Source organism: Spermophilus citellus (genome assembly GCF_964194105.1).
Source record: "Spermophilus citellus genome assembly, chromosome: 4".
Lineage (NCBI taxonomy): Eukaryota > Metazoa > Chordata > Mammalia > Rodentia > Sciuridae > Spermophilus > Spermophilus citellus.
In genome coordinates this window covers 162,981,376-162,996,900 of record NC_138185.1, presented here as the reverse complement: position 1 = coordinate 162,996,900, position 15,525 = coordinate 162,981,376, and the positions used below count along the sequence as shown (strand labels likewise).

General features: G+C 36.5%; 1 protein-coding gene and 1 pseudogene across 3 annotated transcripts in view; both read right to left on the bottom strand.

The window, feature by feature from the left end:
* The window catches only part of RAD51B (RAD51 paralog B), a 581,568-nt gene extending 566,043 nt beyond the window's left edge, over positions 1–15,525 (bottom strand). Inside the window, exons 1-4 of one of the 2 annotated variants that reach the window (XM_081288760.1) lie at positions 15,357–15,525; positions 12,332–12,445; positions 10,731–10,844; positions 2,670–2,786 (exon numbers count right to left, since the gene is read on the bottom strand). In XM_081288760.1, coding sequence (XP_081144886.1) covers positions 2,670–2,786; positions 10,731–10,844; positions 12,332–12,415 — 315 coding nt within the window. In that variant the 5' untranslated portion in view covers positions 12,416–12,445; positions 15,357–15,525. The remainder of the gene's footprint in view (positions 1–2,669; positions 2,787–10,730; positions 10,845–12,331; positions 12,446–15,356) is intronic. The other variant, XM_081288759.1, reaches the window with a different exon arrangement.
* On the bottom strand, positions 4,227–4,864 carry LOC308647369 (rRNA-processing protein FCF1 homolog; annotated as a pseudogene). The gene has a single exon. The product of its transcript is annotated as an rRNA-processing protein FCF1 homolog (transcript).

Sequence of the window (15,525 nt, the reverse complement as noted above, 5' to 3'; positions counted from 1 at the left end):
AAAAGTACCTCACATTCCCTATAAATAAATATTTCTCTCTACTATGTGTCCTTTTCGGTCTTCAAAAGACACCAAAACAAACAACATGCTACATTTTAAGGCTTCTATACATAATCCTGATACTAATATGGCTTGTGTCCAGTGTAAGTTCTGAGGGGCATAGTTACGAATGAATGGCCAATGAGTACTTTGACACCCCCACTGTTTTCACATGGTTTTATTCCTAGAGGATGTTTCTTGTTCACAATATGCTGTGGAATCTGGTTGAAGGTTTTTCCACAATGATTAGCTTCTTTATCTTCACAGTCTACCACTTGGCTTCTTAGATTTCCTCTAGGATTTCTGTACTCATTGTCAATGTGTTGGCCTTCCCATTTTTTTTCCTACAGAGGCCAGGTTTCTGAATGTTTCTCTCATCACATCTCTGTACAGTTTCTTTTGGGAAAGGATCCAGCAAAGCCTTGTCTTCTGGGGTGAAGTTCACAGCCACATCCTCAAAGGTGATTAACTCCATTTCCTGGCTTCTGGTGTATCCTGGCAGGCTCCCTATGGCTCCTTCAGTCAGTGAAGATCACAGGGTCACTGAGAGTGAGCCACCTTGAGCCTCTTTCAACAGCAGATATGGTTCCCAAACATGGCAGCACCAGAAAGGAAGCCAAAAACTTCATTTCTTAATAGAAAGCAAACCAAGATATTCCCTATATTCATCTGAAAGCCCCAAAAAGATTGAAGAGAAGAACAAAAAGTAGAGAATTTGTCACCAATAAACAGAGATTATTATTATTATTCCAAACCAGTTAAGCAGTTACAACAAAACACCTAAAAAAAAAAAAGTATAACTCCACTTGGATTCAAAAACAATTGCTAAAAGCTAAGTGGAAAAGTATTGAAAATTATAACTATTGTTATACTCATTAATTGAGCAGGTTTGACCTGATCCCAAAAAGTTTATTTAAGATATTATGATTCTGGCACCATCTGGTGGTGATGCAATGAAATAGCATGCTGTTTTTTAAAACTAATTACTTATTAATTCATTTACCAACTATCATTAATAGCATCTACTAGACATAGCTCACATACCTCCTTTATCTTTCTTGAAATATAGGAAATAAAATAATGTATGTTATCTAAAACAATTCTTCTTCAAGGAAAAAAAATCTACGGTTCAATTATGACTATCAAAATATAAGAAGAGTCTGCTCTTATTCTGAAGTTTGCTGAAACTATCTATGCTTCTAGAACCTTTGAATAAGAAGTCCTCAGGTGTATACTGGTAAATGATCTATCAAGTCACCACATACATGAACACCCCAATGCAGCTTTCAAGAAAAGAACTGGTGGGCTGGGGATGTGGCTCAAGCGGTAGAGCGCTCAGGCCTGGCATGCGTGCGGCCCGGGTTCCATCCTCAGCACCACATACAAACGAAGATGTTGTGTCCACCGAAAACTAGAAAATAAATATTGAAAAATTCTCTCTCTCAAACTAGAAAATAAATATTGAAAAATTCTCTCTCTCTCTCTCTCTCTCTCTCTCTCTCTCTCTCTCTCTAACTCTCTCTTTAAAAAAGAAAAGAAAAGAACTGATGTTATTAAAATGTCCTCAACATTTCTCTTAAAGAATAGGGTCTAATTTTACTTTCCCTGAATATGGGCTGGACTTAAAGATTCACTTCTAATGAAGGAATAAAACAGAAGTAGTGGTGTGTAACTTCCAAAGTTATATCACTAAAGGTACCAACACTTATATCTTGCATTCTTTGGACTACTCTCCCTGGGGGAATTCAGTCATCATGTCATAAGGAGACTGTGGAGAGGCTACAAGGGGAAGAACTAGAGTCTTCTACCAAAAACCAACACCAGCCAGCCAAGCATGTAAGTGAGGCCCCTAAGAAACAAATCCTCCTGCCCAAAACAAGCCTCATATGACTACATCCCTTGGCAAGATACCAAAGAGCTAAGCCATTCCCAAAGAAACTGAAAAGTAAATAAGTGTTTACTGTTTTAAGCTACTTGGTTTTAGGATAATTTGTCATGCATATCAATTAATATAATAACCTATCACTTCCTAGAACTAAGTTTTATTTGCAACAGGAAGTAAAAATAACTCATTTGAGCTTAGTGTTATTTGCTAAAATGTTAATAAAATTTCAGGTTTTCCTTTCTAATATGCTAAGTAGTGATTCTTTTTTAATTCCCTCAAATTGTTGCATAATACTATTTCATAGTATTCTTCACTTTCTAAGTTGATTCACAGAAACAGAAACCTAAACAGATTGTAGTCAGCAATGATATTTTTTAAAACCTTTGTTTGTTGAGCAACTACACCAGGTACTAAATGGAGAACTATACCCTTAATTCAGATTAATGTTCATAAAATTACTTATTTACGTACTGGAGGTTAAACACAGGGCTGCTTTACTACTGAGCTACATCCCTAGCCCTCCTTTTTTTTTTTTTTTTTTTTTTTTAGTTTTGAGAAATGGTCTCTCTAAACTTAGAAGGCTGGCCTTGAATTTGTGATCCTCTTTCCTTAGCCTCCCAAGTATCTGGGATTGGAAGCATTCAACTATGCCCAGCTGAAATTATTTATATATTTTAACTAAACTTGTTCCTCATGGTTCTGAAGATTATAAATCAATAGAAGGTATATAAAGCTTTTACTTTACCTCTGTGAGGGATCCACAAGGCACACCACCATGTAGGGCTTCATCCAAAGCAGAAAGGGTAGTACATAAGAATGCTGGTGAGAGATCAGTAGACCTTTGTGTCTTTATCCCATAAGCCTGAACAACAATCAAAAAAATGATTAAATTCTTTTCAGCCTCCATATCTACTCAAAAATATAAGTCAACTCCTAACTTCTTAACTTTAGAAACTAAAACCCAATCCATCTTTTTCCCCTCTATTTTTTATTTGTTCAACAAGTAATTACTCCATGCCAGAGACTGTGCTAGATTATGGGGATGCGATTTTACAGAGGGATTATGAATTTGGAACTAGAAATGGGCAATTGCAATACAATTATTAAGAGACAGTGTATTAGGGAAAAGGGAGACATAGAAATAGTAAAACTAATCTGGACCTTTTAATCTACAAAGGTTTCACTGAAGTGCTGTAAGACTGAGCTGAAATCTGATATATTTTATTTCTCTATTAGATGAGCAAAAGAAATATGAATGTTTCTGGCAAACAGGATGTACAAAATTCAAGCAATAAAGATTGGAAATGGAAACGAAATAAAACTAAAAAAAATTTTAAAAGTTCATTTAGCTGAAAGAGTGAGGCTGAGAGCAGCAAGTGATGAGGCTGGAGAAGGAACTGGGCTTAACCACGAAGAGCTCTGTAGAAGTTTGGAGTTCATGCTGAGAGCAACCAGGAACAACATGACCAAGTTATCATTTCAAACTCAAGTTGTTTTGTGAAGAACAGCTAAAGGGAGGTTCCTAGGCTAAGAAATATCCATATCAAATCCCTGGAACTGGTCTGTGAATGTTACTTTATTGGAAAAAAGGCCTCTGTAAATGTGATTTACTTAAAGACTTCATGATGAGAAGATAATACTGAATTATCTGGGTAGACCCTAAATGCCATCACAAGTATCCTTATGAGAGAGGAAGAGAGAAATTCGATATATAGAGGAAAAAGCAATGTAAAGATGGACCAGACAAGGAGTAGCCACAAGCCAATAATGCCAACACTCCTTGGAGGCTGGAAGAGGCAAGGAATGGATCTTCCTAGAGCATCAGGAGAGACAGCAGCTCTGTCTGTACCTTTGGCCTCCAGAACTATGAGAGAATAACTTCCTCTTGTTTGACATCAACAACCTAAGGTAATTTTTGTTAGAGCCACCACTAAGAAAATAATACATCAAATTATCACTTTGAAAAGATACACAGGTTGGTTTAAAAGAATAGCTTGAAGGTGGCTAATACTGGAAGTTGGGAGTTCTGTCAGAAAGATAGTTTGCAACCATTGGAAAGAAAAATAATGGTGGCTCAAGGAGGGTATTAGCAATGGGGATAAAAAAATTGCGGGTACTAGTAAATCTATCTAAAATAAACTATACAGTATGTCTGAAGGGTTTTTTCCTTTTATATAATAAAATTCTGAAATTCTTCTTTTTTCATTTTCAAAACATCAAAAATGAGTATATTTTAAAAAGTGAGTCTATTTAACCATACTGAGTTCACAATAGAATAAATGGGTGAATAGAATAATTCATGTTATGACATGTTTAATGAACTGCAACAGAAAAAGTTGGACAAAGGGAGGCAGAGAAACTTTATCTTGTAAAAATTACAATCAGAGGCTCCATAATCATCTGGCATCTGCTCAGTGTTCTATCTATAGTTAGAAATGTACATGATAGAAACTCTAGTGATTCAGATTCATCCTTTAAGGTCATGGTCAACTGTGGCCACAATGTAATACTTGTGCTGAGTTGTTCTCTGTAATAAGTAGTCATCTGCATAGTCTTCTTTGTATGTGCATGGCAATGGTTCAAATTATGGATCATTAGTGAGCTTTAAAGCCATTTAATGCTTCTGCCCCCATTTCTCAATTTCAATCATTACACAATTGGTTGTACATAGGATCCACTTGACATACAGACAGTCCACCACTGACTGCAGTAAGTCCAGTCTGGCTGTAATGGAAAAGGTGATAAGCCCCGTATCAACCTGGATATGGTATGGTGGGCCCTGCTGTGTGTTTTATTGGAAGAATATGCTCTTTCCTTCAGTTCACTAGGATCTTTCTTTTCTTTCTTTTTAGGTTTTAATCTCTCCTTTTCTTTAAGACTCTCATCGAAGACTAAACATTTACATTCAGCAAAGTTCCTTGCTTTCTTTTCCATCCCCATATCCACACTGCACACTGTTTCCTCTGAGATCCTTTCTTATCTCAGGAATACATCCACAAGAAACTATACAAAGAACTTTGGTGATTTCATTTGTTGGTTTGGATAATTTGGATGTACTCAGAATAATAAATTTTAACACTCCGAAAGGACAACTGTTTTTTAAATTATCTTTTTTTTGATTCAGGGTCTTGCTTTGTTGCCCAGACCTAGCCTCAAACTCATGATCCTCCTGCCTCAGCCTCCTAGCTGAGATTATAGGCACACACTATCATGCCCAGCTTTAAACAACTTCTATTAATTTTCTGGGGCATTAAAATGTTACCTGACTTTAAAGGATGTTTATTTTTCTAGCATTTCATCAAAAAGAACTTTTGATGGGGCTGGGGCTGAAGCTTAGTGGTAGAGCCCTTGCCTTGCAGGTGTGAGGCCCTGGGTTCAATCATCAGCACCTCATAAAAATAAACAAACAAATAAAGATATTGTATCCATCTACAACTAAAAAAAATTTAAAAAGAGATTCTGAGAAAATCTTTTTTTTATAACAGTCTATTTTTTAAAATTTATTTTTAGTTGTAGTTGAACAAATACCTTTATTTTATTTATTTTTATGTGGTGCTGAAGATCGAACCTAGCGTCTCACACGTGCTAGGCAAGCACTCTACCACTAAGCCACAACCCCAGTCCCTGTAACAGTATTTTCTATATTTCAGTTTAGTTTTGCCTTCTCCTGGGCAAAGTTATACAAATAGTCACTACCCTAGAATATGGAGCAAATGATGTCAGACCCTCTCAGATAATGCTGATTCAGGAATTAAAGAAAAGAAAGGAAAAAAATGAGGATGGAACAAGGTAATAAACATTTATTGAACATCTAGCATTGCTGTATTAAGTACTTTACATATATTATTTCTTTTAATCCTCACAACCCTACATGTAAGTACCCTATATATACACTACACATAAGTATAATTATCTCTAGAATAAGAAATGGAGGGGCCGGGTTGTGGCTCGGTATTACAGCGCTTGCCTGGTATGTGTGAGGCACTGGGTTTGATTCTCAGCACCACATATAAATAAATAAAGGTCCATTAACAACTAAAAGAAAAATTTTTTTAAAAAAATGGAAACTGAGAGGTTTGCCAACAATTACTTTAAGAGGGTGTAATAATCAGCTTTTCATCTTTGTAACCAAAATACCTGATAAGAAAAACTTAATGAAGGAAAGTTTATTTTGACTCCCAGTTTCAGAGATTCAGTCCATGGTTGAATATTCCTAACAGCTCAGACCATGGTCTGACTTCATTGCTTTGGGCCCAAGGTGAAACAAACCATCTGGCAGAAGGGCATGGGGGGGAAAGCTACTTACCTCATGGTGGCTGAGAAGCAGAGAGAGCAAAGGGAGAGGTCCCAGAGAAAAGGGATCCTTCTGGGGCACACCACAGTGACCCACCTCCTCCAGCCATACCGTACCTGCCTACAATTACCAAGTTAGTCCATTCAATCTGCCTAGGATAGACTGATTAGGTTATAGTTCTCACAATCCAATAATTTCACCTCTGAATATTCCTGCATTAGCACAGAAGCTTTTGGAGAACACCTTATATCCAAACTATTACTGTGCACACAAGAATTGTTACTGGTCTTTTTTTTTTTTTTTCCTTTTCCTAATTAGAGACCATAACATATCTTAGCAATTTAGAATTAAAAAAAAAAAAAAGTTAAAGAGCCAATAACAAAATTCTGAAATAACTACTATTAACATTATAGTATATATATACATAACTATGCATATATGCTTTTAAACTTTCATTTTTACAAAACTGGTATGTACACTATAAACAATTTCAGAGCCTCCTTTTTCACAAAGCATTTATATCCTAAGCATTTCTCCTGTTATTAAAAATTCTTCAAAAATTTTAATTCTTACCTATTATCTCATCACATAAATATAGGAAAATTTATCTTCTTCCTTTTTACTGATGATTTGTTTCCCAAAGGCATAGACAGAGGTTTACTTAGGAAAGTAGACATACATTCAGTTAGAACAGGATAGGGGGCAACCTCAAGGTTTCCATTTTTTGATGTAAGAAACATTTCAGTGGTCGCATGCTTCCATAGACTTTTTGTCTATAACCTATATAATCTGGCAACATAGGTGCACATGGGGACACTTCACCAACATGAGAAGGCAGTCCAATCTGTCAACATTAAAGTACTTCACTTATAATCATAAGTGTAAGTTCTAGAATAAAGTTTGTGATTATCGAAAAACAAAAACAAGCTGAACTAATAGAACAAGGCTTCATAAATAGTATGTATACAGATGAGACAAAAAATAATTTTGTGACATGAAATTACACTACTTTTTCTTTTTTGATTTGTTTTGCTATTTTTTTTTTCTGTTTGGTTTTTGGGTTTCGCCATACCGGGGACTGAACTCAGGGGTGCTCTACCACTGAGCTACACCTTTAGCCCCTTTCATTTTTTATTTTGAGACATGATCTCACTAAGTTGCTGAGACTGGAACTCAAGATCCTCCTGCCTCAGCCTCCCAAGTAGCTAGGATTATAGGGTGCTTCACCACACTTAATACACTACTCTTTCTTCTATTTTGGTAACTGCTTCTTCTTTAATCTGACTTATAAATATTGGCATCTCTCAGGAATCAGTCTTAGGTACACTTATCTTCTTATTATATGTACTTTTCAGGCAATATTCACCCATATCCAGGGCTTTCACTGTGATGTTTATACCTATGATTCCCAAATGCACAGTTCTAATGCTCATCTCTCTTCAAAGTCCAAATCCATATACTTTTCTGCCTACTTCATATCTCCCCTAAATGTTTCACAATTGCCTTAAATTAGATAAGAACTAAACTGAATTCATGATCTCTGTCCCTCAAATCTGCTCCTGTTCCATTATTCCATATTTCAGGAAATGGTACTACCCAGTTCCTTAAAGCAAAAATCAGAGAATCATCTATGACATTTTCCCATAATTTCCCACTGCCCACAATTGCCAAATTCCATCTCCTAAATATCTCTCATATTAATCAACCTTATACCCTCTACTTTAATACCACACTAACAATCCTAGTCACAATCACTTTCTGTCTAGAATATAATAACAAATACCTAGCTAGTCTTCCTGAATATTTTCTTGCTCCTTTTTAATCACTTATCTGAATTAAAAACTGATTATTTAAAAACACACTTTAGATTATAGCCTTTTATGACTTCCCATTACTCTTGGAATAATGTCCAAAATCTTTAACATGGTCTTCAAGGCACTAACAATCTGATTCCTGCTTACTTGCTTTTAGCTTAAGTGTTGCTTCCTTAGTAAGTCCTCCTGTTATGGTTTGAATATGTGTCCCCAAAAGTTTTAGATGTAAAACAATTAGATTATGAGAGCTAAAACCTGATCACTGATTAATCCACTGATATGGATTATCTGAGTGGTAAATGCAGGCAGGCAGGGTATGGCTGGAGAAAGTAGGTAACTGGGGGTATGCATTGGAGGTTTATATTTTGTCCTTGGTGAGCAGGGGTTTCTCTCTGCTTCATGGCCATCATATCCTGAGCTGCTTCCCTCTACCACACCCTTTTGCCACGATGTTCTACCTAATCTTAGGCCCAGAGCTATGGAGTCAGCCAAACATGGGCTGAAGCTCTGAAATCATGAGCCAAAATAAACTTTTCCTCCTCTATACTGTTCTTGTCAGGTCTTTTGACCACAGCAATACACCTCCTGACTTCAAACTAAGTAATGTCCCTTGTTATTTTCAAAGCTCTTCATACTTTTCCTTGCACTACTATAATTATTTCCATAATTGTTTAAGGTCTGACTTCCCCATCCAGACTGTAAGCTATATGAGAGTAGGAACTTTATCAATCTTGTTCACTATGACATTGCCAGTACCTAGCAAAGTACCTGGCACATGGTTGGCACTCAGTAAATAGTTGTTTTAAAAATAAATGAACAAACAAATGAACAACAACAACAAAAAAAAACTTTCTTGAATGAATGAACTAAAGCTAAGTTAATACGTAAGGCAGTACTCAAACATAAAGAATACTACAAGAGTAGGTACAAACCAAAGGAAAACTATTACTTCTAGCATTGTATTTGGTGAGATTGCACCTGCAAGTGTTGATGCAAGTTGAAACCAAAGTTGAATTTCCTCCCCATGTTTATTTAACTCCCTAGTTAGAAATTAGCCATGGGTGCATACACATGTGTGTGTGTGTACTTTTTTTTTTTTTTTTTTTTTTTTTTTGGTCAAGGGGTGCTTGACCACTGAGCCACATCCCCAGTCCTTTTTATTTTTTATTTTGAGATAGGGCCTCACTAAGTTACTGAGGCTGGGCTTGAACTTGAGATCCTTCTGCCTCAGCCTTCCAAGCCATTGGGATTACAGTGTGCGAAGCCTTAGATATTTACCATTTAAAATGACAGAAGTCAAATTAAAAGGTTTCCCTGGTTCTTTATAACCTTGAATATAGTAACAACTTAATTTGAATTTAGTCACAAAATCAACATGTACTTTTTAAAACTTTCTACCTTCTCATATAAAACAAAGACAGCTTGTGGTATGGAACATAAATGTTCCCCAAGGGCCCATCTGCTAAAGGCTGGGGCACCAGACTGTGGAGCTATTCAGAAATAGTGGAACCTCTGGGAGGTAAGCCCTACTAAAAGGAAGCTGGGTCACTGCAGGCTTGCCATTCACTGAAGGGGATGTTAGGACATTTTGTCTCTTTGCTTTCCAGCCACCATGAGGTGAGCAGCTTTGCTCTATCACACACTCCCCACCATAATGTTCTGCCTGGAAAAAGGCCTAAAAACAAAAGAACCAACTAATCTTGGACTGAAACCCCTGAAACCATGAGCCTAAATGAACCTTTCCTCCTTATATGCTTATGTCAGGTACTTTGTCACAGCCATAGAAAGCTAACAGAGCTGTTCAAAGCAATGAAATCAATGATAAACCAAGACTAGTACCTAATTCTGATTTCTAATTCTGATTCTAATTCTCCTTCTGACTATCCCATCTGTAAGGTCCTTAGGTCACAAGCTAAATGTGAACTAAGGAAAATATCTGTAGTTCAGATAACTCATTGTTTTTAGAAGTTTCAAATGAAACAACATTCCTGCTTTCTTTCCTTTTTTAGGAAATTGTACCCTACTTTATTGAAAGGTTACCAAATTTCAAAATAAGATAATAGATAAGGTAAATAAATTGCAATCCATACAAATAAATACATCTGCAAACAGAACTGACTTTTAGGCAACTCTTGTTCTGAGAAAACAAGATCTTTCCACTGTGCTCAAAATCTACATTCTGGAAAGCTACAGTTACAAAACAAAAAAGTACATTTTGATGAGGGCTTATTATAAAGAACTTCAGCTTTTCCCAAGAGTAAGGATAACATTTTGGACATTATTTGTTCAGTTAATAAGCAAGTATATGTATTTTATGATATGGAGTAAGTAATGATGGTAAAAGTTAAGTATGACAGAGAAAAAAGGACATTCAAAAATTGAGTATGTTATAATTTAACCACAAAGTCCTCAAATCTTACCCAAATAAATGACAAATAAAGATGACCTTTTGAAATACCACTATTAGCTGCAGAAAAAAGAAAACTTCCTGTTGCTCCCTAATTCCTACATTTAGGAATTGTCTCGTATGATTTTATAAACCTCATAAATTTTTCACATGTATTCTCATTAGAGGACTAACATTATGGTAAGATACTTGATACTTCTGAAGTACTCATCTCTACTTTTGCTTCATCCAAAAAAAAATTTTAAATGAGACAAAAATCATTGCATAATCAAATCAAAAAATAGATGATACCGTTTGCATTTGTGGGGCACAGGCCCTGCTGACCATATGCAGAAGTTCATGGACACCTCGGTAACTCAGGCCAGTTACCTTCATAAGTTCCAGTGGGGAAAGACATAAAAAGTCCTAAAGAGACAAAGAGAATATTTTAAACACAAATGTGAAACAAGGATATTGGAATAAAAGGAAATTTTCAATTGACATTGCCCATATGTAGATAAAAATGTAATTATTTGCAGATCAAAGATTTATGCATTCTTTCTTCTTTGCTGTGCTAGGGATTGAACCTAGGGCCTCACACATGCTAGGCAAATGCTCTACCACTGAACCACACCCCAGCCCTATGCATTTTTTTATTGTATTTTTCCCCTAAACATGCCTTAACTAAAAATATGATGATATAATCTTATATTCTAATTATTAGTTCAATCAGCATATATCAGAAGACATACCAGGCAACATTACATAGCAGTAGCATCCAATTCAGGTTTATATGAACTTGTACCAGAAAGAATCTGGGCCTATACCAGAAAGAATCTGGTGCATATTTGTATGCACCCAGAAAGTGTCAGGTTGCAATGTATTTCTTGGGGTACACTTCAGTGGCAGAGCACTTGCCTAGCATGCATGTGGCCCCGAATTTGATCCTGAGCACTGAAAAAATAAAAGGTGTTTATTTCTAATTTAAAGTTTACTCAGATAAAGTATTTGATAATTGAGAGAAAATAGGGCTGAATGTGGAATAAAATGTTAAATTTCATACTTTTTAGAGCATTCTGAAATATGAACAAGAGGATTATTAAATGTATAATGGAGGAACCACAGATGCACTTAACATACCAACTGATTCAAAAAGAATCAAGTATGCTCTGAAATCTATCTTGTTAAGGATAAAATCCTAAAATAAATCCTTAAACTTTTTCCCCCCTCCTGAAAGGAAATTATTTCATCACAGTGCTTATTAAAAATGCAATATTTGCTCTATGTATTTCTCAGCCTTCATTAATAAGAAAATAGTACTAAAAATTAGTTGTAACTATTAATTTCTCTTCCAAGAGAAATTTCCCATGTTGAATACCATCTCCTAATTTGAGTAAAATTTCTTATGTAACTACAAAAGTAGATAAAAATTTCTGTACAGCCCCAAATAAATGGTATGAGTATATTTCACCTTACATCCCCTAAAATGCAAAAATATTAAATTTCAGTAAATGAAATTACATTTGGAAATGCAAACTAAGTGGCTTATGGAAAAGCACCATCATTCAACTTTTTTTTGGGGGGGGGATGGGAGGGAGAAGATGGGGGGCAAACCTAAGTTTTTATGTTCCAGGTTTAAGAATTATCAAAGTGGACTGGGGTTTTGACTCAGAGGTGGAGTGCTTGCCTAGCACGAGTGAGGCACTGGGTTCAATCCTCAGCACCACATAAAAATAAATAAATTAAATAGAGGTATTGTGTCCATCTACAACTTAAAAAAATTAAAAATAAAACAAAGGAACATGGCTAAGGTGATTAGCCATTAAAGAAAAAAGAATTATTAAAGTATATTTACTTAAAGTTAATTGGGCATAAAAATCTCTCAACGAAAAAAATTAACTATTAAGTTTTACCTGACAGGTAACAATCTGATGTCTGCTCAGACGGTCACACAGCTCTTGAGTTAAACCCACTCGTCTTAGTTTCTTGCTACCCATGCTTCCAGATCCAGCAAAGAAAAGAAGAACCTTGAAAAGAACATCAGAAAATAATATACATGATAGTGGATAGGCTTTCCAAAACACTTTATAAACTAAAAATTTTTTCAAGTTTCTCCATGTGCAAAATGAAACGTGATATGTAAATGATTAAGAAAGAAAAAATGATGGCTTTAAAGAGGAGGAAACACCTATTTATTCAACACACAAAACAAGACAACCTCAGAATGTGCATTTCACACAATTCTTTGATATTTATTCCACAAATATTGTTATATATTTCATAATTATATAGCATTTTAAGATTGTCAGCATATTTATAGTTTATTTGGATATGTAATTAATTCAAGGCATATATCCAAACAGCATCCCTAGAAGTCTTTATTTTTATTGCACTATAACAATAACAGCTAAATTTATTGAGTACCTCCTTTTTGCCAGGCACTGTTCCAAAAGCTTTACCTTAATTATCACATATAATATTTTCAAAAGGCCTAAAAGGAAAATAGATTATTGGACCCTCTTTTACATATGAGAAAACTAAACTGGAAATGTCTGCTAACAGAAAAAGTAAATGATAGGGCTGGAGTTGTGGCTCAGTGGTAGAGCACTTGCCTAGCATATGTGATGCACTAGGTTTGATTCTCAGCACCACATATAAGCAAATAAATAAATAAAGGTCCATCAATAACTAATAAAAATATTTTTTTTAAAGTAAATGGTGGATTCAGAACCCAGCAATCTGACTCTGAGGCCTATCTTCTTTTTTTGTGGGGCGGGGGACTGAACTCAGGGGCACTCGACCACTGAGCCACATCCCCAGCCCTATTTTGTATTTTATTTAGAGACAGGGTCTCACTGAATTGCTAAGTGCCTCACTTTTGTTGAGGCTGGCTTTGAACTTGTGATCCTCCTGCCTCAGCCTTCTGAGCCGCTGGGATTACAGGCATGCGCCACTGTACCGGACTGAGACCTATCTTCTTAACCATTACACCCTACTGCAAGTCCAGAATCATATTAAACCTTCCTTTTTTCTAGGAGCCAAAACAAACCAGAATCAAATGAGATTTATTATGGTTATTATCTATAAATCAAATTGTTCTTTATTATAATAGCTGCTTATAATATCAATGCAATTAAATTTCATTTTTGTTGTACCTTGCTGAGAGCAAATGAGGATCATGAAATGTTTGTTTTTGGAGAGCTAGAACAGAATCATTATGACTTCCCTAACAATAATAATGCATACAAAGGAAAGGCTGTGTACCTCACCTGAGGTGGCAAAGCATTCTCTGAAAAGAGTAGAAATAGGAACTCATCATTGCTCCAGGGAAAAAAAAGCAATATAATTATCAGTAATATTTTGGAACACATTCCACAAACATAAAATATATGACCCTCATTTTCTAATGGGAATTTCTTAGTATTGATTTGTTTTCCCCAATAGAAAGTTTACAAAGTGACATCAACCTGCTAGATTATTGTTTAGTATCTTTTCAGATCAGGTAGTTCCAGGCAATAATACCATTTAGACTGATAAATTCAGTGGGTCAAAAATAGAACAACAACCAAAAAAGTAACCCCCAAACTACAGAGATTTTTAACAATAACCGATCTGCTAACTTTGTTTTAACAAGGCCTGGACTACTGCATACTGTTTTTGGTCACTCCCCATTTTACCAAAAACAAAAACAAAGGAATAAAAAAACATTCAATTTGTTCCTTCCACAGACACTTCTTAAGTATAAACTCTGCTGAACTCTGGGACAGAAGAATCATTCAGATAGATTTCCTCCCCTTTGTGTACACACAAGTGGAGAAATGCAAAGAGATGTACCTATACACAAATAACTACAGTCATGCAGTAAGTGTTGCTATTTAAGTGCTATGGGAGCTGATAGGAAGAAATTGCCAACTGGCCTGAGAAAGTTAGGTCAGTGCCACAGTCTTGCCAGTTTTCTAAAAACTTACTTTTATCCATTAAAACATCCCACAGGCACCCAGGCCACAGAATAAATTCCATACTTCTTAGGGTCATATTTTTAAAACTTGAAAGGTGGGTCCTGTATGTTCATTCACACATCAAATTGCAAGGCTCATATCCTGTCCTTCCTGGCAAAAGTTACTTACCTGCCAGTATATTGGTTACCTCATCTGTAAAACGGAGGTAACTTTAATATCAACTTCATAGGATAGCAGCGAGGGGTTAAAAGACTTAGGTTGTGGCTGGCACACAGCGCTTGGTTCATTCAGCAAACATCATCTAACCTGCTCTCCAGCCAAAAGGTATCTTGGTAGGTTACTCAAGCACCCTATAGCCTCCCTGACCTCCCTCCACAAGGGCTTCCCCAGAGTAGGACTCTTCCTCTCCAACGTTTCCATCACACTTTGTACATATTTGTTTCATAATCTTATTAAGGCATCTTTGTTTCTTCCTGCTGCGTACGTGTGTGCCCATCTATGTGTTTTGGAGGCGAGGAGAGAAACTTAAACCCCGAAAATTGAGCTCTTTCCACTCCGCCACCAAGGAAAATCCTGTTCGACGTTTAATGAAAACTGTGAAGTAACAATACTATCTGAAATTTGGATGTTTTACCTCATTTTACAGATAAGGCTACTGAGACACGAAGTTGAGAAACGCGCAAGTCAAACACCTAAACCATTGGTGGAGCCCGCCTTGGAATCCAAGAACGAGTCTAGATTATTCCAAGCTCTTCAACACCACCTGAAGTGAGACCGTCCCTGAACTTCCCCTAACGACAGGATTCCCTAGACCCCGATCTGTCTTAAGTGGTGATGGTATGTGTGCGCCTGGGAGAGGGGAGATGAAAACGTTACGGGAGGAAAAAGCTTCCTCCCACAAAGGGCACCTTCCAAGCATCCCCCCACATCCCCGCAAAGGCCACCCGACCTGAAGCGGGATTCCCGTCAAGAGCCCTACCCAGCATCCAAAGAGGCTCTCCGCCACCCCGACAGCAATATCCACGGGCTCAGGAAGGGAACCGGAAATAATGAGAATACCCACTTCCCTACAACTGTTCCCCACAAGAAACTTTCCAGTACCAAGCGTGCAGCTTCCAACTTTCAAAGTTTCCCCCACTCTTCACACA